The sequence below is a fragment of the Vidua macroura genome, chromosome 1, assembly GCF_024509145.1.
Source record: "Vidua macroura isolate BioBank_ID:100142 chromosome 1, ASM2450914v1, whole genome shotgun sequence".
NCBI classification, from domain to species: domain Eukaryota; kingdom Metazoa; phylum Chordata; class Aves; order Passeriformes; family Viduidae; genus Vidua; species Vidua macroura.
The window spans coordinates 107,630,069-107,655,528 of NC_071571.1; the positions used below are offsets into that span (position 1 = coordinate 107,630,069).

The window sequence follows — 25,460 nt, forward strand, 5'->3', positions numbered from 1 at the left end:
GTGTCTATGAAGCCTATTCACAGGCTAACTAAACCTAACTAAAGACATTTTTTGGCGTCAGTGGCTGGTTAAAGGAAAGCATGATGGGAATACAGCATGGCCAGGGATAACGGAACAGCATTGAAAATCCTATGCTTATTCCTGGCTTCTGCACCCCAGACTAGGAAGCTGGAACACCAGGAATGACTTCAGCACGCTGTGCAGTGGGAACCTCTGCAGGCACTGTCACTGTTTGTGCAGTGTAGTCATTGCTGTGTCTATGTGCACTTAGTTAAGCTGGACGGAACACACTCAGGAGGTCTGATGCCTCTCAGGTACCACCCACACACGATTTTCTCGGCACCTCTGCTACAGCTATTTTTCCACGTACCCAGAAGAGTAGCTAGCAAGTCCAGAAATGCTGGCTCACCTCTCTCTAGTTGGCATTTTTTTTGTATTACCATCTACATTACAAAATACATGGTTGGGAATTGATGAATACTGACTGTCAGAAGTGCTTTATACAGTACCTGAATCTGCCAGGGTGCCTCAAGTCCTACTGAGATGTTTGAATAAAAGGACTGCTTCCCTCTTTCCAGCATCAAGAAATCAAAGCTTTTAATTTTAGCCAGAGTATGCAGGATTTTTATTTCATTTGAACAGATTGATGCTTTTGTGGCTTGGTCTCTGGAGAGGAAACAATGCTCAAGACCTTAAGGCTTCTTTACACCAGGAAACCAATGGGCATGCACATGCCAACCCTATGCAGTCAGTGGCACTAAGGTGTGTTCTGGAGCAGGTGCTAAGCACAGTTCATGCTCCTTGAATCACTCTCCTGCATCAGTCTCCCTTTGAAAAGTTTAATTTGTGTACTGAATCATATTGGATTCCTGTCTCTTCTGAGCAATCTGCAACACCAACCACATTATTTAAGATAATGAAAGAAACGTGCAACAACAACCAGACTGAGTTGAGGGAAGTTTTGGTGGTGCAGCTGTATCTGCCAATAACAGTCTGAGGAAATTTCTCCCTGCTGGAAACAGATTCAAATTACATGAAGAAGGATTGCTGTGGTATCTTTTTGAATGCATCTGTAGATCTACAGAATGCCTCAGGTAGATCGTCTACCTGGATTTAGTTGGATTCTTGCTGCTGTCACATACTAGGACTTTTTATTCTTCATGAACCAAAAAGGAAGAATAAAAAGTCCTAGTTGCTAGTCCTAGTTGCTTCCTACAGAAGCAACACACACAACATGATGATTGTTTGGAACAGAGTGTGTTTTCTTCTTTTGTGTTAGTTTATGTCCAGCACTCATCTAACAAGTCATGTCAGTGTTTTAGTATTCTGGTTTGAATTTATGGTGTCAGGAATGGAGGAAAATGTGCTCTATATTTGCATATCTAACTTTTATCCATTTTTAATGCTTTCTAGTATTCAAAAAAATCTTGGCAATTTCTCTATGTAAAGAGTTGTTTAAACTTCTAAGGAGAAAAAAGAGAAAACATTTTAAACTAATATTATTGAGAATTTCAGCATTCTCATGAGAATGCAATTGGTCTTTCTGTTGTTTTAAAGTAAGTAGTATGCATGCTGTTAGAGATTATGAATATTGTATCATTAACAATAATGGTACAGTGTAGCTCTCAGTCCATTTAAATGACCTCTTTTAATATCATCTTAAGTTCATCTGAAAGAGCTTTTATAGAAATCTCTCTCTTTATAATGTAATATTGTTAATGCATAACACTGAATTTTAACTTCCATTCTCAAATGAGGAGGATATTTTGTTCATTCTAGTGGATGATTTTTAAAAACTTTTTCTGGGTTTTTGTGATTCTTTAAGGCCATTGGCTGCTAGAACATTTTAAATCTGAACAAACCTGAGTAAGCAGGAAAAAGGTCACATCAATGTGGAATTGTTTAAAATCCAGCTGTTGATAATCCATCAGGTTTGACCCATGGTGCTGGATTACAGCAGGATATGATGTTCAACTCTTACAGTAATACATCCTCTTTTAAGCATGCATTTCCAGAGTGAATTGTTTCCATTACTGGAAATAAAACACTGTCTCCACTTCTAAATTCAGTTCTTTATTCATGCAAGAAAATTGTCAAAATTTTGATTAAGTCATATTTCTGGGATTTTTGTGAAAATTTTTTACTATTATATAATTATACCAAAATGCTGACTTACAGTTTTTAACATTCCTTTTGAGAGATGACTGTTTTTTTATGAAACAAATTTGCCTTAAAACAACCAAATAAACATTTTTTAAAAAATTAAGGCACTTTCTTTTTTTTTTTTTCTCAGAACTAAATGGCTGAAGGAAAACATTGCTTTGAGTTTGGTCTGCCTTTTTTTCAGGGTAGGTCTTAGGTCAGGATCAAGATTCAGCTTAGAATATGTGATTAAAATTGGCTTTAATGGTTGCTTTTCTAGGTCTTATGTCAGCAAGGTTGTTCTTTTATCTTCAGATGGGATTTATTTGCTAAGCCAGGGATTATTTTTCTTCTGTTGTTGTCTCATCAGATCTGGAGAGAGACCATTCATCAACTTGGTCAGTATTTAATCTCAGTGGAAGTTTAGATGTTCAAGTGCCATTCTACATTCTTGATCCAGGCAAAAACCAAATCATAGTCACTCATGTGAACTCAGAAGCAGGACAGATAGTAGGCGTGGTGACTATGTTTTGGTGATATGTTGTCATTAACTGACAGTAATTTAATTTTTATCAGACCTGTCCTTTTTCCCTTTCTGAATGTGCTTGTACAGACCTGAGCAGTATTTCAAACTGAGAGATGTAAGGAGAGCATCATGCAAATACAAGGTTTTCATATACAACAGTACTCTGAAGTTGCCATACTTCTTTTTTTCCTTCCATTTGTTATCTATATGGAAATATGCAAGGAATGGTGCTGGGTGGCAGTTCTTTTAGCATTGGCTGACTTGCAGAGTTCCTTGTATAATACACCTTTTTAAGAGTAGGTATAAGGTCATTGTTGTAATCACTCCACAATGTGAGTACAAGCAGTGGAGCCCTGGAAAAGGCAGGACATTGTATATATGCTTCCTTTACTTCCTCTTGAGCTTTCTAAACCACTTGTCTCAGTTAAATCTGTATCAGTCAACAGGCGGAGTGTTATCAGCACTTGCTAACATGCATGTCAAATGGGACTCCCAGGGATCTTAAGACATAGGGGAAGAAAGACAATATATTAATGTTGCCTGCCAGTGCAAGCCTGGTTTGAGCAGGTGAATGCCCCTTGAGAGATTCAGCTGACCAAAAGCGAGAACATGAAGCACTTTTCTTTTTAGGAGTTTCAGAACTATTATGCTTTCCTAGAAGAATACTAATCTTTGCACTGAGTGGCCATACCAGATGACATGTAAGGTCTGTATCTGAAACTTGACAGTGAAGTAGCAGAAGTTACTCTGACAAAGAGTATCAGAAACTCAGTAAGAGGAAATCTTGCCACTGTCCCCAGAGTATTCACCTGTTTCTGACAGTGGCCAAAATCAGACTTTGATCAGCATTTTGAGGGCATTACTCCACCTGTGCAGTCATAGAGCATAGGTCTGGGTTTTGCCATGGCTCTGGCGAGAGAATGGCTGACACTTACTGTGCTCAGTATTGTTGTCTGTAAATAAGTAATTCTTCCTATGGAGATAATGTCTGTTTGCTGAGGTATCTACTTTAATATCTCTGGAGGTAAAGATGGTGTTTTTCAGGCTCTGTTAAATAGCAGGTTAAATTTCAGCACTAACAGAAAAGTTGGGTTATTTTCCTCCTGGTTCTCTCTGCACTGATCTAAGTCAGCAACATTCAGCAAAGCAAAAGTTTCTGAAATAGGTTGCAAGGTGCAATACCGGCTGCAGTGATGCCTTGGTGTGTGTGTAGAACAGGGGCTTGACCTGGAGAGTAGTTGTACATACTACATAAATGAATGCACAACAAAAAATTTTCTTTTTTTTTTTCTTCTGAGATGTGAGTTATTATCATTAGGATATGCTCCATGAAGTGCCTGAATTCCTCCCATTTCTCCTTGAAGTTTTACTTTCTACTGTGAATACAGTATACAGATATTCAGAAGCTGATGTCTGAAATAGATGCCTGGGGATGGAGGCTGCATTTAGCCATGGGATTGCCATATGCAGAGCTGATTAGGGACAAGTATTTCCAGGTATCTGTTTCACTGCATTATTCACTCATTTGCATCTGCAAATTGAGTCTGCATCTGCCTCTTGGTGGTCCCAGTTGGTGTGACAGCTATTGAATTGTTCCTGGCTGACAGCTGAATGGGCCAGGCATGCCAAAAGATGCTGTTCCCAGTTCATGGTTGAGAGCTTGTATGCACTTGTGGTTTGGAGTCTAATAAGCTGTGCAAAGTATTAGCTTCAGGGTTATGACATTTATGAGGTATGAGCAAAGATAAACTGCTTGGGTGTATTTGATGTGGGGGCTCTGGCAGGAGTTACTTGACAAACTGCTGACTGCAGTCTCCCCCATCAAAGTGAAAATCTCCTGCCAGCAGATGATTCTCAGTTGAGTTTGTTGAGGGGGAAATTCCAGTGCAGTTTCACTTGAATATTGAGTGTACCTCAGTATTGGTTCACTTTTATTGACAGCTCCATCCATATCATGGTTTAATTTTTAAATGGCCTTTAGAATCAATTTGTGTTTAGCTTTTTGTGTAAAGGTAATTTTTATTGATGTTCTGCTTTTTAGATAGACTGTGGACTATCCCAAGATGCTTACAGTAAGACTTCCTGCCTTGTAAGACCCATTTCTTCTCTAGTGTTTGGGAGCCCTCTGTGTGATACACAATGAGCACCTAAAGAAGCCAGATGAAAATCTTGGCTTTGGGAACCTTGAGCTGATGGAACTCTTTGAGCTGTTTCAGACACTGAATGAGTTACCAGTTACAAAAATCTCTCCTGTGCTGTTTGATCCCCACAGACTCTGGGGTGGCTTGCTTCCATTACTTGGAAAGTCTGTCAAGTAGCAAATTCATCAGGAAATAATCTTAACATGGGGGAGCGGGTGGCTGGGATTATTGTCAACCAAAGGAGTCCCAGTGTAAAGGGTATTTGCATTTTCTCTTACATGATTTTGATATTCCTTAGCTACAAGCACAACTATGTGCTTGGAATGCATCACAAATATACCAGGGTGCTGCAAAAGCAGCATAGCTGAGTGATACAACTTTTCCAGGTTCAGTACTGTACCCTTAACACACCCAAGCAATCAGTCAGCTGCACAACAGACCTGTTCTGAAATGTAGGAGATGGCATTTAACACAGTCCTCTTGCAGATGTCAATGTTCTTGAGCACATTGCCAGGTCAAGTAGCCAGCTGAGAATCTGTCCTCTGATTTTAGCGGGAATGAAACTGCAGAGAATAACCTTCTCCCTGTGCAGTAAAGAAAAAGTGTTTATTTGCATTAGTTTTATTATTTCTGTGCTTTTATAGAGTTCAAAAAAAGCTCCTGACAAGATCTATGTATATTCTGTTAACAGCTCTTCCATGTTGCCTATATCCTTATCAAGTTTGCCAATTCTCCTCGTCCAGATCTCTGGGTCTTGGAAAGATCAGTGGACTTTGGAAAAACTTACACTCCCTGGCAATATTTTGCTTGTAAGTATCAATCCTTCTGTGACTGGTCTTTTGGGGACAGGTTTCTTCAATAATTTCCTCAGTAGCAGCAAAAGCAAACCATGGGCCTTGCTGAAGATTTCACCTGCAGAGAGGACAGTGAATGTTAAATATGTTCACCTTGTCTTATTTAGCCACAATAAATTAGTGGTAGGAGTGTATGAGTATGGTATTTTGGAAATGTATCTCAGCACATGAGTATGTTTCACTTTCTTAGAAATTTCTGATTAGTTTTGTTTCTCTTGTTTTTTTGCGTATGTCAGAACTTCAGTGTCCTTCATCCCTTGGGACCCTGGAGTTTCTTGCAAATATCAAAGTGAAATACAAATGCAAAATCTTGGAGTAGCTATATAGCTTTTTTTCTGGTGATGATATGGGAAATACTGTGCCATGTCTTGTCAGGTACTACTGAATTGCTTAGGAACAGAGGTTATTCTTTTGAGGAATGTCTGTTACTCTGTGCTGAGTGGCACAATCCCTGTTATTACTCTATTATTGGGAGAGTTTACCTGAAAGCACAGAGGATGCCTCTCTGCCAATTTAAATTAGAACAATAGGGCCTTTTTTTATATAAAATTAATTTTGTTCTTGCTTGACTAGACTCGAGAGCAGATTGCTTGGAGCGCTTTGGAAAGGAAGCAAATCTTCCCGTGAGGAGGGATGGCGATGTCCTGTGCACCACCGAGTACTCTCGCATTCTGCCTCTTGAAAATGGAGAGGTGGGTGCTTTCAGGAAGTCCTGTGTGATGCTGGAAGCAAACATCAATGGTTTCAGAAGTTTGTTGGGAGTAATTTTTTAGCTATGACTGTCTGAATCTCCATCAGTAAGTCCATAACCTAAACCTCAGTGATATTTTGGGAGCATGACCTGACTCCTCCTACTTTTCACCATTCCCTATGGGGCTAGGGGCTGCTCAGGGAAACCTGTGTTGATATTTATCATAATTTATGCACCTCACTATAGCCATGTGCATTTGAAGGTGTTGACTGCATTTTCTGAATACTTCCAATGTGCATGGCAAAACTTGGTGCACCAGAATTGCTCATGTGAGTAAAGGCTGTAGAAACAGATATTTGCCATTCAAGATTTAATAGCTGTTAAAAAAAATATATATAAAAGAAAGCTATATTTTTATAATATAATAAAAGTATTTGGGAAACATTGCTTTGATTTTAGCCATTGTTCCTTGTTAGGCAGAACTGTGGCTTGTATTACTTGAATGAATGTTAAACTCCTGGATGTGCTGATGGCTCCTCCTGGCATTCTGCTCTTATGCCTGATGTTGTTAGAATCCAGATCTGAACTCCTCAAGGCTTATTCAGAGTTTTGAGCAGATTAAAATATTTTTCATATTAAAATAGAACTTATTTGTTAAAGTATCTGTAAAATTTTCCTTATCAGATATTGTAAAGAATAACTTCCACAGAAGAACACTGCTGGTGCCATTCCCTATTACATGCTCTGTGACTTTTCCTGAAGGAATTGTGCTGCAATTGGCACAATCATCATATCCTTGTTATGTGTTTGAGAGTATACAAGCCATTTGAAAATAGAAATCTGTTATCTGGGTGGTTGTAAATAAATTTAAGTTTTTACTGAGGCCTGTACATACAAACTAGGTTTTTCATTCAATAGAGATTCATGACTGCTGAGCTGCTGGCAGCTGTTTCCTTAAAAAATAAAAAAGTATTGGATCCCATGTTTTGGAAGTCAGAGAAACCTGCTTTCATGTGAGGGGATTTTCTAAAGCAACACTGTGTACTTTCTTCCAGAAGACCATTAATATGCTCGCAGGCACTGGACCTGCTAACAATAATATTTTCCAGGAATGTTTATGCCTTGACCCAAAAATAAATGTGCTTTGGGAAAGAGCCAAAATCTGATGTTTTTAATCAGGCTAAACTTCCATTGACACTATCAACTGTTCAAACAATTACTTGCAACTATTCCTATTGTTTTTTCCTATTGAAATGTACTTTTTGCATGCTATACCTAGTGTTTTCAAAACAGATAGAGGCACTTATTTTTTTCCTATTTGTTATATGGAGAATAAGTATGCAGGAGGCTCCAATGCTAACAACACAATTTTTCCCAATATCCTGACTTTAGTATGAAATGCCTAGTTATTACTGCAAATATGTTCAGAAACAATAGTAAGTTTTTGGATTCTTGTATTAATTCAGCTCTATGCTGCTAATGGCACTTTCAGTTGATATATTTTAACAAGAGTGTACTTACTTCTTTGTTAGATTGTAGTATCTTTGGTAAATGGCCGCCCAGGAGCAAAGAACTTCACTTATTCCCCTGGTCTTCAAGAGTTCACAAAGGCAACAAACATCCGCCTCCGTTTTCTCAGAACTAATACTCTTCTTGGACACTTGATATCCAAAGCTCAGCGGGACCCCACTGTAACTCGTCGAGTAAGTGCTGTTGTCACTGAGGTGTAAATACCCAACAATCATACCCAGCATGTTAGGGACCAAAAAATGGTCTGAATGTTTTAAGTTTGCAACATCCTGACAATGAGGTTTGCATTGATCCACCTGTAAATCTCCATATTTTTCTCCAGGTTTGTTTGAGACAAGAAGGTAACTGGGCTAGCATGGATTTATGGAGGGGCAGTAATGATTAATGATTTTGTAACAGACCATTTTCATTCCCTGCCTTCTAATATGGAAGGAAGCTGAGTGCATCATGGAAGCTATAAAGAGCCAAAGCAAAATTATTCTAAACTATCTCATGCAGAATTGAGCAACTAAAGCTTTTCAACCTTATTTAGCACTATTTTCTGATGTTTACTCACAAAAGATTTTCAGAAAATAGTCCCTGAGTTTACAAAGAAGCAGAAATCAAAGGCTGTACTTGAAAGTTGCTCTCATTCCACAAATCATTTGAGATGATTAGGTGTTTTCAGTGCATTTTGGGCTATCCAAGAGCTTGAAGGCCAGAGTTCCACTCTCATTCAGTGGGTAAATATAAGGAAATACAGGGAACATCACACAGAAATTCATATTCTCACAGAGATTTCAGACTTCATATTGTATTGCTATTTTTAACCTTTTCATTTAAAATGAAGATTTGGTAACAATTGGAGGAAGCCCTGGGGTGAGGCACCACACAAATGTCTGCACTGAAAAACATAAAGCTATTCCAGTTATTTGACAGCACTCCCATCAAGCACCCTTGCTGCCTTAAGTAAATTTTAAGACTTTGCTCACAGGCAGAGATAAATGCAGTAGGCAGTTTACTTGGCAAGCAGCACAGCTTTAGTGTGAGGAACTTCTGATGTTATCCTGGCCATGGGTTGTAGGATAGATGAATGAAATCTCAAGTGTTTTAGTAAATTCCTAAAGGAGACTGCAAATTTTTATTGTAGAGACCTTCCAAATCTAGCAAACCTGATGCTGATATTTCTGACACAATACAAGCAAGGAACGATCTGTACATACTTCTTGTGCTTGTTCCACAGTATTACTACAGTATAAAGGACATCAGTATTGGTGGTCGATGTGTTTGCCATGGCCATGCTGAAGTATGTAGTCCAAAGAGTGCTGAAAACCCATACCAGTAAGTAAATGGAGCCTGACATTTATCTGAGAAAAACAATACATGAGTGCTTTCAAGTGACCTTTTCTTATTATAGAATTATGTAGTTTTACAGGGATATTTTTTTCTTTATATTAAAAAAAAAAATAGAACCTGCAAGAAAACATTGGGACATAGGTTGGCAAGAAACCATGTCAAGAGTGATTGTATGTGATATATAATAATAGAAAATCTTTAGTAAGGTTTTTCATTTTAGTTGAAATACAAATTTGGCAGATTGAATAATTTCTTAGAAACCCATAGTTCTTTGAGTTGAACATCACCTTCTGAGGATGATATCATCAGACCTGAGTTGATATCACCTTCTTACATCAGGAATTAGAAGTCCAACTCAGGAACAAAATCAGTCAACTTCATGGAGATATTGAGCACTATAACTGAGCTCACGCAAGATCAAATCGCTTTAGATCATTACTGTAAAAACATAAAAACAAACTGAATGGAGTATTCCCTTTCCCTGTCAAGTTTGTGACCTCCACGTTGATTTCACAGGGAGTTAGATCAGGCTTCTTGGCTTGCCTGCTACAGGGAAGTAACTATGAATGATCAGCCTGTCTCAAACATATTTTAGAAACCTGCTTTAAACCAGCTGTTGCTCTTATCCATGACGGCATTAAAATAAACTTTTATCAGGACAATCCAATATTTTCAGTTATGTTTTAATGAAGAGTAAGCAGGGGAGATGGGTGCCTTCATTCCAAGTGTCTGTTCTACAGAAAAATAAGTAAAGAAGGTGAGAAATCTATGCAAATAGATGATTATACTGGAAAGTTTTATTGCCCTTGTGTTATTAGACTACATACATAAGAGAAGAATGTTGTAAAAGGCTTCCTGAGTCCCAAGGCCTTTGTTCCTCCTGGGATTCAGTTACTATGCAGGATGGTAAGACCTAGCTCAAGATTAGACCCTGCCCGTTAAGTAGGCTATTCAGCTAAATAAATCAAAAACCTTCTTACATTTTGTTGGTGAATAGTGTGCACTATCTTAAAAATAACAAGATCAAGTTATGATCTTGGTTTATTAAAAACACTGATAATATTATTATAAACAAAGCATAATGAAAAAAATTATGAAGGCATGCATTTAACGGTGATAAATATTTTGATTACTGTAGGCCAACAAGCTTGAGTCTTGGAATAAAGTTAAAACAAGATACATTCTAAACTATTGTACATCAACTTGATTTAATAATCTACAATAGTTTCATAATCTAGTCTATGGAATCCAATTATAAACATTTTCTATAAGTACTGTGTTCTAATAAACTCATAATCACATGATTAAAGTAATCAATCTTGAAGAATTTTAGGAATGTTCCAAAATGTTCTAGTCTTACTGACTGACTTCTCTACATGTGTGGTTTATATCCCATCCTTTCCATACCATATGTAAGTCTTGGACTGCAATAAAATGAAGATAAAACCAATATTTTTAAATTTAAAAACTTTAGAGATAAATTATAAGCCCAGCTTCATTAAGAGGCTTTTATTTCTGTAGTTTTCAGTGTGAATGTCAGCATAACACTTGTGGGGAAACCTGTGATCACTGCTGCCCTGGATATAATCAGAAACAGTGGCAACCTGCAACAGCCGGGAGCACAAACATATGTGAACGTGAGTAGCCAAAAAGATGGTGGGTTAAAAGAGATACAGACAAGAGGGTAGGAATTAGCTGTAGCACACATGTTCATGGAACATCACCAGCATGCTTTAACACCTTTTTTTTCTGTACAGAGAAAATGCTTTCCATACAGGAATAAATAATCAAAAATGCAGTAAATATTATTAATGTTCTTCTTTCTTATTAAACAGTGAAAGTAATAATTTGTGTGAGAATATGACATGAGAAAAGTAGAAGACTTTTTGTAGAACATTGAGTCAACTTTTCCCCCCAGTCATAACTGTCTGCTGACAGACTCTGGGTTTCCAAGCGGAACAGAGACCATTGGCATCTTGTACATCTCCAAAATGTTCCTTTCCATCACCTGGCCTCTTGGTGTTCTGATGGCAGACAGGTTGCTCGAGGCTACCACAGCTCACAGGTGCTTGAGCTGCTCTCCCTTCTCAGGCTGAGAGCTGCCCCTCACTGACCGTGTGCCAGTGGCACAAAGGTGTTTGTGGTGGGGAATCCTGGCGATTCCACACTCGTACCTCTTCCCATCGTTGTATTTGGGCATTTGGAGGGCGTTAGCCCTACAGACAGGGTAGTCAAGCTGGAGAAGCCCATTCATTTGCCTTTCTCCCATTTTCCTTGTGTTTTATTCTTAAAGAAAGCGATAACACGGACACTCTTTTGGTGATGGGTTTGTACTGTCACACGTGGGTGTTTTGCATCCCCCTGGGTAGAAACCAGGTGGGGTGGTACAGAGCATTGCAATCTCTGTGCACAACCATTTCCTTTGTGTCTGGCCCAATTTATTTTTCTTGTCTGCCTTTCCTGAGAGTAGCATAGCCAGAACAAGCTCTTTAACAGGAGAACCTTCTTTGAAAGCCAAAGAGATGTACCTATATAATTACTCTGAGGAATAAAGAATTGTTTAATTAAAACTGCAGTACTAAGACTTGGGAGGGGGGAAGGAGGTTGTATGTGATTAAAATGTTTGATAGGAGGTAGGCATGTCGGGACACAGTTTTTGAACAATATTTGAAGTCTCATTCAAGTCTCCCTCTTTAAAAGAAAACCATTTTTTGCCAGAAAAGAGACAGACAAAGAGCATAAATAATGTCATGGTTTTTGAAGAATGAGTGTATAGAAGATCACCTACAAGATTCTGAGCCAAAACTACTTCATTTCTAACTACTTCTGAAAAAATACCCTTTTTAGTATGGATTGCTCCTAGCGGTTTGAGGTGATTTGTTGAGAGCATTTGCCAGGTGCAGGCTTCTTCATCTGGCAGCCAGTAGTGAAGGAATTAAAACAACCTTATTCAACTTTCCAGAAGCCTGAGGTTCCTTGAGAGAAACTGATTGAAGGAGGTTGGTGGCAGCTTGTAGGGATCAGCCCAACATTTTGCTGTGAGCTTCCCAGTACATATGGATCAGCAGATGGCCCAAAGTGGTGTGAAAAGGTGCTTGATGAGGTAGAAGGGATTTCTATTCCCTTATAAGTGAAAGTGCTGCTACTGTAACCAGAGCAAATAATTTCCCATTGCTGTTAGAAGACATAGCTGAGCTGTAGCTCACAGCTGGTTTGGCCCTAGAGGCAAGAGAGGTTTTATTTGCATTGTAATTATACATATATATATAATATTCTCTTTTTTTCCTTTTCTGACTTAATATCTTGAGCCAACATCTCATTTGTGAGATGTTTTATTTTCTTGAAGAATTTTATGAGTAAGAAAACCCAAAGGTCACTGTAGGCTATTACATCCTGGCCAGGGAACTGAGTCTTGAACTCTGTCCAGTTCTTGTCAGCAGACCATAAGGGAGCCTGATGGCAGGGCACCCCCTCAGCTGTGTGGTTGGTAATTTCTAGGAAAAGGCTTCCTTATCCACAACTCTTCAGATAAAAAGACATAGAGAGAATGCAGAGAATGATCCAGTTTCTCTTCTCTTGTCTGTATGATTATGTAACAAGACATGGAAAATCAGTTGGCCCCGAGTTGTGCTCCCAGTAGTGCCAGGAACTTGGAATGGAGTTTGGAAGGATTACCTCCCATATGCTTCCCTCATCCTGAAGAAGGGACAGAGCCCTTAGCTTCTATAACCCACTGTCTTCCAGAGTATTGTGCCCCCTGGTCCAGATGAAGGGAGGGTTTCCTTAAACATGAAGTAATAGCTTCATCAAGTCATACTTTAGGAATAAACTTAGGAATAACTTTAGGAATTTCCTGGGAAAGTAGTTTCTTGTAATTAAAAGATTATCTAGCACCCAGATGCTTGGGGAAGCATGTTTTTGCTACCTGTGTTCTTTCAAAAATATTCCCATTTGACTCTCCAGCAAAGAAGGAAGATCAAATCAGAAAAAAAAAAAAAAAAAAAAAAAAAAAAAAAAAAAAAAAAGAGGACATTGAATGAATTTATGGCCCTTTGGTTTATTCTGTTTGTTTGTTGTTATGGTTGGTTTCTTCTCAGAATTATATTATAGCCAAGTTTGCTGCTTTATCTGTAGCTACAGCTGAATATGAAAGTTCTTTGGTGTAGGTCTTTTTATTTAAATGTATCTTATCTATAATAATTAATTTTAAATAAAGGTTTAGTGCACATAGCATCAGTCCAGATGTATTTTTGAGACATGGCAAAATAAACATCTGAATATGTTTTTGATAATTTAAAAAAAATTACTGTGGCTATTCTTCTGGAGCTTCCTAGTTCTGCATTTATGCATAATTATATAGTTTTGAGGTGGTACAACTGTTGTCTTCTCTGGTAAGACTAGCTGCGTGTTTTCTTCATGTCCACATTACTGTACCATGTTTCTGGTATGAAAATCCAGTTGTTTATAGGTAAGTATGTGCATTTGAGTATACTCCAGCATGCCTGAGTGTATGTACACATAAAAAAAATCTAATCTGCTTTTATACCTCTGCTGGAGGTAAATGCTGGAGATTGCTAAATTCCAGCATTATAAAAAAAGCTGACTTGGAACATTACTTTTTCAGCCTGCAATTGCCATGGACATGCCACAGATTGCTTCTATGATGCTGAAGTTGATCAGCATCGAGCAAGCTTAAACATCTATGGGCATTATGAAGGTGGAGGAGTCTGCATTAACTGCCAGGTAAAAAGGTCATTTTGATCAGTTTAAAAATATGTTCACACCAGTAGTTTTGGGTCTGACAAGTTCAGATAGGCCCATTTGTCTGATGGTGCTACTACTTGTACTCAAAGTGTGGAAAAAGATGCATGAAAATAATTTACCTTGTTCAACATTGCTTGGTAATGTGTATAACACAAATAAAAATTGTATTTATGCTCAGTCCTGTGTGATCAAAATAAAACCACACAATGAAAGTAAACTATTTGATCAGCTATAAAAATTCCCTTTCCTGTTGTTACAAACTCTGCCATTTCCCTGCTTAACAGAAGGAAGTAAAATTAACCAAATAAAATGTCAGCTCAGGCCAGCTGGTTCCTTGCTGCGGCAAAACACAGAGGACTTTCTCTCATCAGCAGAAATAAAGGAGGATCTAGACTATACCAAGACAGAAAGTTATAGATATTGGGAAAGCACAGAATCATAGAAGAGCCCTCTGGAATTCTTTTGGGCTAGTGGTCCACTCAAACCAAGGCTGGATGCAAAATTATAGCCACTTGCACTGAGAAACATCCAGTTGAATTCTGCACATTTCTGACGATGCACTTTACATGCACTCTGGGCAATCTCTAACAACACTTAATCATACTCCTGTTCAGTAGGAATTTCCCCAGTTGCAGCTTGTGATAGCTGGCTTTTGGGCTTCAGCTGTGCTTACCTGAGAAGAGTTGGTTCTGTCTTTTGTGTAGAGGAAAGATGCCTTAGGTAGAGGAAAACAGCCATTAGACACCTTCTTCCTCCACACCACCCAAAGTAATTCCCTCAGTTTTCCCTGAAAACTAAGGGGATGAGCTCCCTAACTGTCCTAGAGGCTCCATTGGATTGAATCAAAAGTTGCAAATTTGGAATCAGAGACTTTACACTGTGTCTGTCATAAATGTATAGCATATTCTTGGAAAGAGCAAAAACTTCTTTCGTTCTGATTTTGTTCTACTCTGGCAATGACTATGAGGAAAGATCAAATAAGACTCTGATAAAGATCTAGTCTTGGTCTGAACTACTTGACTTCCTGAGGTCCCTTACAATCTGAGTCATTCACTGGTTCAGTGATCTCGTGGTTAAATAAATCATCATCTGTCTTCCTTTTGTTGTCAAGTCATCTGATGTATGACAAGCAGCTGACCAGAATTTTGCATTGCAGGAAAATTATCATCATTTCTATGTTCCTGTGAAATCTATGCATCATGATTTATGTATTACCATGGTGTGCATTTTAAAATATATCTGTATTTAAGAAAAAAAAAAGGCAAATATCCAGTATAGATTATATTTTCTATATTCTTCCCACAATATAATCAGATATTGTCCAAAATATCTGATATCCAAATATCCAGTCAGAAGAGAGTAGTGTTATTACTAACATGAGTAGAAGAAATGTTCTTTGTCTTCCCATTGACATTTCTGTGCAGAACTTTGTTCATGCAGTCCAGTAAGATTTACCATGTTGGTCCTTTCTATCAGCTCTTTGTTCATGAAAGAACATTTCTTTTAATACTGCTTCAAAGATAGAAAATAGCAAAATTAGTCTAAATCTACAAATCCTAGTTATGAGACTGATACCAGTTGTTTTAATTAATTTTGTGGAAGTTAGGTTGGATTAAATGATGCGTTTACCATAAATCCAATTATAGCTTTCTCTCTCTCTCTTTTTTTTTTTTTTTGTGTTTGGGTTTGTTTGTTTGTTTGTTTGTTTGTTTGTTTTGTTTTGTTTTTATTGACAAAGGGCATGAATTATAGTTTACTTTTTCTGTTTGTGTCAGGGGAAAGAAAAGTTTTAGGAATGGATGCCCGAATGAAGAAGTGGTAAAAATGAAGTGTTGCATACAAAGATAGAATCAGTTTATTTAGAGTAAGGTGACAAAGGAGCTCTGGAAATCACACAATCCTGCTCAGAGTAGGTCTAATTAGGTCAGATTGCTCAGGAACTCGTTCCTCCAAGCTTTGAACACCTCCAAAGATTGGAATGCCACAGCTACTCATAGCAACCTGTTCCAGTGTTTGACTGCCTGCATGACATATTTTGTCCCTAACATCTAATTGAAATTTTCCATGTTCCAGTCTGTGTCTGTTGCCTCTCATCCTTTTCCTTTGCACCTCTGATAGGAGTCTGGGTCCATCCCCTCTGTATTCTCTGATCCTGTAGTTGTAGGTAGCAATAAATTCACCCTTCTCTTCTTAATGCTGAAGAAGCCCAACCATCTTCTGGGATGTCATGTGCTTCAGTCCCTCACCATGTGTGTGGATCTGCCCACAGCTCTTATTGTCGTATCACAGAGGTCCATGAGGTTGATTTGGGAGTATTTTGCCCTGGGTAAACTATGCTGGATATGTCCCATCACCTTCCTGTCCTTTGACTGTTCTAAATTTGTTCACTGCCTCTCCTTCCCCACTGAGGAATGCGCCCCTACCCCCATTAGCTTATCTTTTGCTGCTCCTCTATGCTTGGAATCTTTATTTTTGCACATCACCTTCCTTGCTAGTTTTAACTCTGCTAAGCTTTGCCCTTCTTAACTCCACTTTTGCATATTTGGGTAATGTCTTTGTATTGCCACCAAGTAGCCTGCCCCTGCTTTCACCTTCCATGCACTTTCTTTTTGAGTTTGAGATCAATCAGGAACTCTTATCTGTGCTGGCCTTCTGCCATGCTTGCATGTTGGAAAAAACTGTTCTAGTTCTAGTCCATGAGAATCAACTCTCTTGGTCCCCTTTCCCACCCAGGACACTTTCACACGGGATCTTCTCAAGCAGCTCTTTGAGCAAGGACAAATCTCCTTTTCAGAAGCCCAGAACTGTAATTCTGCTGTTTGTCTTGCTTGCTTGTCTTTCTTTCATACATTCAAAATAACTTCTGGATTACTTGCACCCTGCTGCATTGTCCTTCTGGCATCTTCCCAGAGCTCTGTCTGGACTAAGGTCACTGATGTGGCACAGGAGTGAGCAGTGCTGAAGAACTTGCAGAGTCCTGAGTGCTCATGAACTGCTCACCAGTCCATCCAGGAAATGCTGTGTCCCTGCTCAGCCCTGAATTGCAGCACCCCCTAAGGAGGAACTAAACAGGGAGTGGGAGCTGGAGGAAATGTTTTGGTTGCTCCAGGGCAGAGCTTCCTGCTCTGGTTCCCTGGCACTTGTGTCTCTGAGCTCATCAGGGTGCCTTATGACCATGATTTACTCAACTTGTACTTGCCATCACTGCTCTCATTCAAATTAGGATTTTTTTTTTTCTGGTGTGCCTAAACCACATATTTATAGAGACATATACTTTTCTAGTGGAAAATCTATTTTGTGCTGGCTGGACTGTTCAGTTTTTGGTTTCTTCTGGTATTGCTGAGCTTAGACACAAGATATTCAGAAAATTAATATGTAGGATAAGAAAAAATTAATGTTGCAGTTTCTTGAACAATATATATATAAGAAAGATATTCTTACAATATATATGTAAGAAAGTAACCTAAAAAGAGATACTTTATGGTATAAAGAGATGTTTTTCCAAAGGGTTTTTTTTAATGGGAGGAGGGGTTTATAGTGCTTTAAAGAAAAAATTCAGCTGCTTTATGTGAGAATACCATGATTCAGAACCCTGTCGAGAACAGGTGGTTAAAGAACACTGCATGATGATTGATTCTTTATTACAGTCATATTCAATATTTTTCCCCCTCTTAGTTGTATATAGAAACAGTGTAAAGGATGTTATTGTTTCTTAATTCTTCCAAGTTCCTCTCTTTATCTTGTATTATCGTTTTGTTTTATTTTGCACAGCATAACACGGCTGGGATTAACTGTGAGAAGTGTGCAAAAGGTTACTATCGTCCTTACGGTGTTCCAGTGAGAGCTCCTGATGGTTGCATACGTGAGTCTTTCTCTATGGAGTATCTTCTCCTGGTGGCTTGAGGGGTTTGGGCTATAATCAAGGCATAGGATGTGTCTTTTGGGGAGGAAAAATGAAAGAGTGGGCAAAAGATGTTGGAGAAGAGCTACAAATGAATTTCTGTGTTGCCTTAAACCTTTTAAATTATATTCTTCTCAACTCATGTGTCATATGAGCATATTCAGAACAGCAGAAAGATAGAAAATAGGCCATAAAAGGGTTCAGAGGAGATAGGATCGTGGAAACCTGGGATGTTGCTACACACCCCACAGTGAGGAGGATCTCGGGAGCCCTGGGAAGCCATTCTCATCTCCTGTTCTCGTGACCTTGTTTCTCTTAGCTCTCTGATGTACATGTGAGCTATGCTTTGACCCTTGGTCACTTGAAAATTTTATTTTATAGCTCAAAAGATCACTGGGGTCACTGCTGTGATCTCATGCAGTGCTCAGCCCATCGACTAATAAGTGATACAATTGGGTAATTACTAATAGAACATTTCAAAAAGAACGGAGTATAGGTAAGAGGAAAGTGTTGGATTACAAAGAGGCTGAAGGAGCCATGTGAGAGGGGGTAGGAGGAAACTACAGTTATGTTGTGCTTGGGGATTAAAAGGAGTGGGAAGTCAGCAGGGCTGTGGTCATAGTGTTGCATGTAGTGTGTAAATGAAAGTGAATAGTGTGGTGCTTAGCCTAGGCTATGGAGAGAGATGAGTGGTTGCCACAGAAAAATTGCTGTGGAGGAACAACATGCATCTTTTGGAATTAAAAACTCCTAAATGCACATGTGTTTTGCTTTTAAGGGAGGTATTGGTGACATGTAAGTACTTGGGAAATGTTAACTCTTTAAATAATGAGTCATTCACATCTGCAGGTTTGTTGTTACAATGCCATTGTGCACTGCTGTAAAAGGCAAATGGATTATTTTCCAAAGAGTGCCTAATTGCTGGTACTTTTACTTAGCCTGCAGTTGTAACTTGGAGCATGCAGACGGCTGCGAGGAAGGGTCTGGCCGCTGCTTCTGTAAGCAGAATTTCCAGGGAGACCACTGTGAACGCTGTGCTGATGGATTCTATGGTTATCCATTTTGTGTCTGTAAGTATACAAGTAAAATCGCCTCTTTTTCTGTATTTTAAATGTGCATTGAAGAATTAATGGTTTTCATTGCTCTTGACTTGGTTAAAAAAACATCTGGTATTTCAGCTTCACATGTTTATATGTTCTGATAAATCAGTTCTTACAATACTGAAGAGAGTTGGGTTTATTTAACAAATGATAGTGACTTGAAAAACAGTGATTGCACTGCATTTTCACAATTCTGAAATCATTTGAGACATCAGGTTTATAGCCTGATGAATGAGTTGTGAACTCACTGAGTTGTGAACTCCAGTCCTAAAGTCCTGAAAAAATTGTTTAAACATGTGTCAGGATTTTTAGGGATAAAGACCACCTGCATAGAGAAATAGAACATAACTGTAATGACAGAGAGGGGAGAAAAAGGGTGTGTGTTCTCCTTGACACCTCCTAGGATTTCGAACTAGCATCTCTGATAAACAGTGCTTTCTCCATAAGAATTTACATATAAAATAACTGAGCAGAAAATGTAGCATTAGGATTGATGCATAAAAGCTTCCAACTCCATGAAAAGATTGCAGAAATACATCAATGGGATGTTTTGTGCCTTCAGGAAAAAAGACATGTGTTTCTGACAGCTGGCAAAAAACAAGTGTTGATCTGGGACGAGATCTGAGGTCTGACTAGAAGAGAGGTACCACAACAGAAACACAAGAAGAGGAAAAAAATACAAAACAAAGAAAAAAAAAAAAAAAGCCCTGTGAAAACTGAATGTTGTTTGAATACAATGGCTGTGATAGAATGCTGTCTGTACACTGCATTCTAGATTATCACATCTCATATATCTTCTTGATTGAAATCTGACATTTTAAAATTAGTTCAGCTCATGTACACATTGATCTGAGTCCCAATGATGTGTGTAGCTCACTGACGTTGGATCCCATGTCAATGCAAGAAAATTTAAGAATGGGAAAGACAATCTGGAGGACTCTCAAATTAAAGCTCTTAAGATGTACATGTCATAAATTATGGCAGTTTGTGTAGCAGGTGGTAATGCCACACAGAAGGAGATGGACCTTCAGCTGGAAGCAGGAAATGTGAAATAAATACATAGATCCTTAGATAATTCTCACAATGCTGTCTAGTATAAGAAAACTTTCTGTATAAAAGGATAAGGAGCAGGAAAGCAACCTGGTGGCATTTCCAAATGGTGTCTGGCCTTTCATACTGCTTTTTTGAGATGGGAACCTTGTATCTGAATTGGGAATCAAAAGTGCAATGTCTCTTACCTCTTTCTGAAGAAAAGCTGAAGTTGGTTACTAATCTGAAGTTGGTTACTAGAGTCATATGAATATCATGCTCTTGGTATTGATGGTAGATGAATTCATTGTTTGTCATGATTTTTAATGAAATTAATGTGTTTGTTTCAAATGCTCCTTCTTGGTTCTTTTGTTTTAAAGATATTCCTGTATATCCTTCTACTTCTTCAATTCCAAGTGATGCTGTGGCTGGTGACATAATAGGCAAGTTCTTGGTGGTTTTTCCCCATTTCACTGTTTTTCCTCAACTTGCTATTTTTTACTGTTTCGGTGGTGCCTGCTCTTTTGTAGAATACTAGAATCATTAAGTTGATTTTTAGGTAGCAATTTTGCCTCTGATGGTATTTATCTTTCAAGAGAACTTTTGTTCTTGCCAAAAGTTCATCATACTGTCACATTTATACCAGACAGTTAGGTGGGCTAGCTCCAGAAAGAGTTATGGATCAAAATAACTTTGGCAAGCCTCTGGCAAATATCTGCAGAAGGAGCTGACCATCTTGTTTGGTGCACTTAAGAACACATCCATCAAGACTTTTTGACATGTACAACTTTCTGACATGACAACCACTGCTTCGTGGTGTAAATCTCTTCCTTGAGGCTAACTGGTCTCTGCCTTTGGACTGTCCTCTCTCACCTGGCAAATTGTATGTTGCCCTTGGCAGTGAAGGACTTTGATTTCTAAGACAGCTTCATGTTTCTTGTTTAGCCCACTGCAAAGGTGCCTGAAATCCATACAATGATTCCCTTGGCAGGCTTATATTTTTTAGCCTATGTTATCATTCTGCACAACGGAGACATCATCACAGCTAGCACTTAATCACTTGCATACATGTAATTCACTTCACCCTGCTACAGCATCCAAAATAATTTCCCTGGTAGGCCTCTGGGCATTCTCTGTTGCATATCCCCTTTTCTCACAAATTTTTAAAAGGAAGAAGAAAAAAATCCAAAGGAAAGTGAATAAATATAACAGGAGAAAACAGATCCTGAGCTCTTTACCATTTCAACGAGCAGCACCTGAATTTGAAGGCATAAGAAAGGCAGCTGCCTCTAAGTGGAAGTTTTAGTAGAAGTTGTAAATTTTTGCTGTCAGACTAAGCACAATTACAGATTGTGGTTTTTTGAGTGAGATTTTGCATGTAAGACTCATACAAATAGGGTATTTTTATTCAAGAGTAATATTTACTAAGTACTGATCTAGTTTTCTCTGCAAAATTACAAGGAATTTGGGGATTATCTGAACTCACTTTTTTCCCTTTTCCTTTCCTGTTTTAACTAGAAAGAGGCTGCAAACCAGGGTATTTTGGCCCCCAGTGTCTGTGTAAGTGCCGTAGTTTCTTTGACACTTGGAGCCTGTGCTTCAGGATAAATGCCAACCTTTGGCTTCCAAAGGAAGTTAGAACTTTAAGATCATAATACTGCAAATGTTTTCTTTACAAATGTGCTCTTCAGCATGCCAGTGCCACGGTGCAGGAGTGCTGGGCAGTGACTGCGATGGAAGTACTGGGCAGTGCAGATGTCGAACTGGATTTGCGGGTTTTTCCTGTGATACCTGTGCAGCTGGCTATTTTCAGTACCCCTTCTGCCAGGGTAAGCCAAACATTCTCTTTTGGCAAGCATATCCAAAACACCAAGTTTTATACTGAAGGATGAAGTTATTTTGCCATGGAGATATATTCATAACAGGCTCTCCCAAAACTCACAAAAGTCAAAGAAGAAAAATGTGATGTGGGGAGATTTTGATCTAAAAATTCCCGTTTCCTTGGTTGCTTTCTGCTGTTTGGTGCAGCTGCCAGACTCTAGTTTGTGTTTGGATTTAGTAACGTTGATTAAACTTAGAATAAATTTGGAAATATTTCTGTTACTTATCCTTGAGATTTTTTTTTAAAGTTGTGTTTAATATGGGTTTGCAACCTCACTTTGATGCACCAAGCTACCCTATCTAATAAATACTAGAAAACTGACTGGTTTTGAACTTTAATAGCTGTTTCTGTACAGTCTTTTTAGGCTATTTATTGAACACTCCCACCTGAGATTGTAAATCTAAACCATGAATTGTTTTGCTTCAATCCCGTAAGTGATGGAACTACTCTCAATAGTTGACAAACCACTTGGGATTGATAAATCAGACTCTCAGTGGGACCAGGCCAAATGTAGTGCTTTGTCACTGATAACTGAACTTTGAGCCAGCTTTCTTGCTCTTTCATTAATGTTTTCTTTGTTCCTGAATTGTTACAGATGTGAGCAATCAATAAAAGCAGTTATGAATCCATATAAATCTGATGGGAAAATTGTCATCCTGTTGAGCATCAGGGAGCAGGGAGTTGCTTTTACTCCTCTTTTTTTCAAATGTATTTTTATTTCAAGAAAGATAAAAGAAGAGAGCCAGTACAGAGGCTGCCTCTGAAATATCTTTTCTCATTGGCAGTGTGTGAATGTAACTTGATGGGTACCCAGCCCGAAGTCTGCGATTTTCTTGGGAGGTGCCTTTGTCGCTCAGGGGTCACTGGACTTCAGTGTGACAGCTGCCAGCCTGGCCACCACTCATTCCCTGCCTGTCAAGGTAAGGCTGCTGATTGCACATACAGCATCAAACAGGGCCCTGAAAAGACTGACAGCAATGCTTTCCAGGACAGCAGCCAGAGCAACGTTCACAGCAGCAAATGGGCAACTCCCTCTTGTACTCTACAGTGAAATCCTCATATATTTTTATTCTCCAATTTCAGGCCTTTTTTTTCCTTTGTGGTCAAACTGTTTGATGTACCCTCAGTCAGCACAACTGTCTTACTAATAACCAAAGCATTTGAGAGCTGTTCTTACATGGAGGCCCACAGCAACAGGGCACACTTGGCTGCTGAGGAATCAGTATAGCAGAACTGTGAAGCACTGGCCTGCTTTTGCAGAGAGTCTTTGGTACCTTGTTCAGTACCACAGTTTGGTACCATGTAAAAAGTGTCTTCTGCAAATCTGAAAATCTGAAGCTCTCATTTTGCCCTTCATGGTGGTTTCTCACTCATTTTAAGATTATCTGACAGGAGCTAACCCAACCTGTGTCCATGTAGGAATGAAACATGAAAGATCTCTTTGGAGTTTCCCACCAAGGACTAGCCTGCTTTTTTACAAGACAAGGAAATTAATGGAGTATAACTTTTGAGTATCATAATGGACTTGTGTGTGTATGAGGACTCCCATCAAGTCCTACTTGGCCCCAGGTTTTGTCTGCCTTTAAAGCGAATGAGAGAGGGGGCCCTTAATCCTTAGTGATTTTTCCTTTGAGAAAGAATATTGCAGAGTTCTGGTATGTGCTTTCCTGTGCTGATTAACGAGATTTATGTATAAAATTATGATTTGCTTTCTTCTCTCATGTTATTTTTGGCTGTTTGCTACGTCAGTCTTCTTCCTTTGGGCTTTTACAGTTGTTTATCTCCTATACAGAGAGAGCAGAATTCTTTTTACCCTCATGCCCTGGTTTCAGCTAGGGTAGAGTTAATTTTATTCCTAGAACTATGTGTAGTGCTATGTTTTCCCTTTTTTCCCCAATTCTTCTCCCCATCCCATAGTTGGGGTGTGAGTGGCTGTCTGTATCTATTTGTCAGCTGGAGTTAAACTGTGGCATCTTGCAAAGATGGTCTGTGTTGTGCTACCAAACACAATGGGTGGACTAAAGAAACACCACATGATTGTGGGTTTTATGGTCTGGAGTAGATGAACATTTTTAATGAAAAACATAAAATCAGAATTCTGCATTGGTACACACTGTTCAGTGGTTTTAAAATAACCTTTTTTATTTTCCTAGAGCAAAATCAAGTAGCGATCTTAAAGCAAATCAAACCCATATTGAATATGTTTGATCTTTGAACACCAAAAGCTGAAAAGAGACATAAAAGCTTAAAAGCGCATGCAAAAACAAATTGTAAAAGACAGATAAAAATAGTTGAAAACACAGTCAGTGTGATTACTCAGAACTGCTGCAGTTCACAGTTTGTTCAGTTAAAATGAGCTGCCTTGGGTTTAAACATAAATTAACACAGCATGCTGCAAGCTGTGGGGGAAAGTGAGCAGCCCAGCCTGCTATTCCTGTAAGGAATTGTCATCTTCAAAAGAGAGACAGATCTATGTTTTTTGGGCTGCTGTGACTAGAACTAATCTCTCTGATCATGACTTGTTGAACTCAACAGAAGCTTTATTCAAATAACGTGATATCAAAACAAAGCCTTTAAACAAAACACTAATACTTGAAATTAGGAGAGAATGATACATGATAATCAAATTATGGGGGACTCTAGTGTAGGTATTGTTCTTGGAAGCTTCAGTGTTTGTATTCCTTTAAACTAACTTCCTAGCAAGCCCTGTGTCTTTCCAAGCATCTTTAAAGTAAACACAGCAAAGTCAGATGTCTTTGCCTGCAGCAGAAAGAGGAACCAAAGGGGGAAACCAGAAACGTGAACATGTAACAGGAAGACAATGTTTGCTTTATATTTCTGTCAGTCAGCTGTTTGTGGCTGTCATAACATACATGTGGTTAACTGCAGCACTTCATCTTGCACCTGGGACAGCTGGGATGCCCAGGTAGGGTCCCATTCCTGTACCTGTGAATTGTGACCCTGTGGAATATTCCAGCAACATCTCAAGAAAATAGCAGGTCTTGTCTTTAACTGTTAGCCCAAAATAGTGGTAACTCCATAAGAAGTTCACTATTACAGTTGACAACATGCTTTGAATATATTTTTTAAAGATTTTAAAAAATATTTCTCTCATGTGACATTCTTCCCAAATGTAAGATGGATTTATGTCCCTGACATGTGTTTTGCAAGGCATCCAACTGAACCTCTCAGCTGTGAGTTACAGAACTGCAAGAACCAAGATTATCAGTGGTTGAGGTTGCAATTGCAGAATAACTGTCTGTTTTGGGATATTTATTTTTGCTGGTAAAATTGTGGGTTGTCTGGTTTTCTGAATATAAACGATTGATTTACATGCAAAGGTATGTTTTTTGGCAAATTCTAGATTTAGACATGTATCTGTTATTTTTTTTTCTCTGTGCAGCGTGCAGTTGTGATGGTGTTGGCTCACTGGGGAATACCTGTGGTCCTGGAGGGCAGTGTCTGTGCCGTGGTAACTATGCTGGGCTGAGATGTGACCAGTGTGCTCCAGGATATTACAGCTATCCCAACTGCTTCCGTGAGTAAAAGCCTTCCCTACTTTTAC

General features: G+C 38.8%; 1 protein-coding gene across 1 annotated transcript in view; it reads left to right on the forward strand.

The window, feature by feature from the left end:
* Window positions 1-25,460, forward strand: part of LAMA3 (laminin subunit alpha 3) — a 107,022-nt gene that overhangs the window by 11,337 nt on the left and 70,225 nt on the right. Inside the window, 13 exon segments of the mRNA XM_053985477.1 lie at window positions 5,501-5,618; window positions 6,237-6,355; window positions 7,887-8,057; window positions 9,107-9,204; window positions 10,741-10,856; window positions 13,844-13,962; window positions 17,755-17,845; window positions 18,823-18,954; window positions 20,394-20,460; window positions 21,536-21,573; window positions 21,705-21,842; window positions 22,681-22,815; window positions 25,299-25,433. Coding sequence (XP_053841452.1) covers window positions 5,501-5,618; window positions 6,237-6,355; window positions 7,887-8,057; window positions 9,107-9,204; window positions 10,741-10,856; window positions 13,844-13,962; window positions 17,755-17,845; window positions 18,823-18,954; window positions 20,394-20,460; window positions 21,536-21,573; window positions 21,705-21,842; window positions 22,681-22,815; window positions 25,299-25,433 — 1,477 coding nt within the window.